We start from the raw sequence: 1,008 nt of genomic DNA on the forward strand, positions 1-1,008 counted from the left end.
AATACTCGCCAAATACTCGCGGGACTCATTGTACACCCACTTGAAGAGTGGGGGACCCCTCGCCTTGTGACCAGGTGACGACGTCGCGAGCTGTATTATTTGCATAACTGCGAGCACCACCCGCCGTTAGAAGTTAGTCACAGCTTAGTATTCGAGCAGCAGGCTGTGCGCCGCGCTCCGTGTAGTCGAAGCTTGATAACTCCGAACTCCGCCGTATATTTGAAGCATTTAGTGATAACTGCTGTGTGTGAGTATGCCAAGCCTGAGCCAAAAGCCCAAGGTGTTCAGAGTGTATTAATTGGCCACGTGAATTCTTGTGAGACACATGATGAAACCAATGGGTAATTGACTGACCATTTGACCAGGTATCCCGACTACGGTTCGCCGATCGACCATAGCGTGTGCTGAACACGGGTCGACTATGGCCAACGCAGGCGGGAGATTCCCGTCATTCAACCCTAAAGATAACAAGTCGTGGATCACTTACTACCACCGTTTCATACGCCACTGTGAAACAAAGAAGATCGTGGACTACAAGAGCGAATTCATCGACTGCTCCGACGACGAAATGATCGAGTACGTCCAGACCCTCTTCACCAGACGAATCTTAAGCAGCCTCGTCACGTTAGAAGACATATCCAACGCGATGGAGGCGTACTACGAGGAGCCAAGGCGTCGAGGGGTTATCCCAAATCAGCCAGATCCCCCGACCTATCGAAGGTTGACAGTGCGGTTGCTTATTACTATGGCTTTCCTTATTGGTATTATTCCTTCAATTGGCGAATGGGGTGAAATATGTGAACACAATTTGTGTACATTAAGCACGGATTCCAAAATGTTTCCAACAAGGAGGACAAGGAGACCGTGCAAAATACCAGACAACATCACAAAAAACGTAGTTTATACTGTTGTGTTTTTACTGTACAGCGTTCTTCTTGTATTTATACCGAATATCACAATACATTTTTGAAAGTATGACGTGAGAGATAAAATTTTTCATGCAAACAT

The 1,008-nt window shown here is 46.7% G+C and overlaps 1 protein-coding gene across 1 annotated transcript; it reads left to right on the top strand.

The window, feature by feature from the left end:
• The first annotated feature begins 125 nt into the window (after positions 1 to 125).
• On the top strand, positions 126 to 970 carry LOC127752182 (uncharacterized). The gene is made up of 2 exons (XM_052276891.1): positions 126 to 247; positions 366 to 970. Exon 2 carries the CDS (start codon positions 422 to 424, stop codon positions 968 to 970), a length of 549 nt encoding a protein of 182 aa, XP_052132851.1. The 5' UTR covers positions 126 to 247; positions 366 to 421.
• Positions 971 to 1,008: the final 38 nt, after the last annotated feature.

This window comes from Frankliniella occidentalis, unplaced genomic scaffold, assembly GCF_000697945.3.
Source record: "Frankliniella occidentalis isolate FOCC.00 unplaced genomic scaffold, Focc_3.1 Scaffold4865, whole genome shotgun sequence".
Classification (NCBI taxonomy): Eukaryota; Metazoa; Arthropoda; class Insecta; order Thysanoptera; family Thripidae; genus Frankliniella; species Frankliniella occidentalis.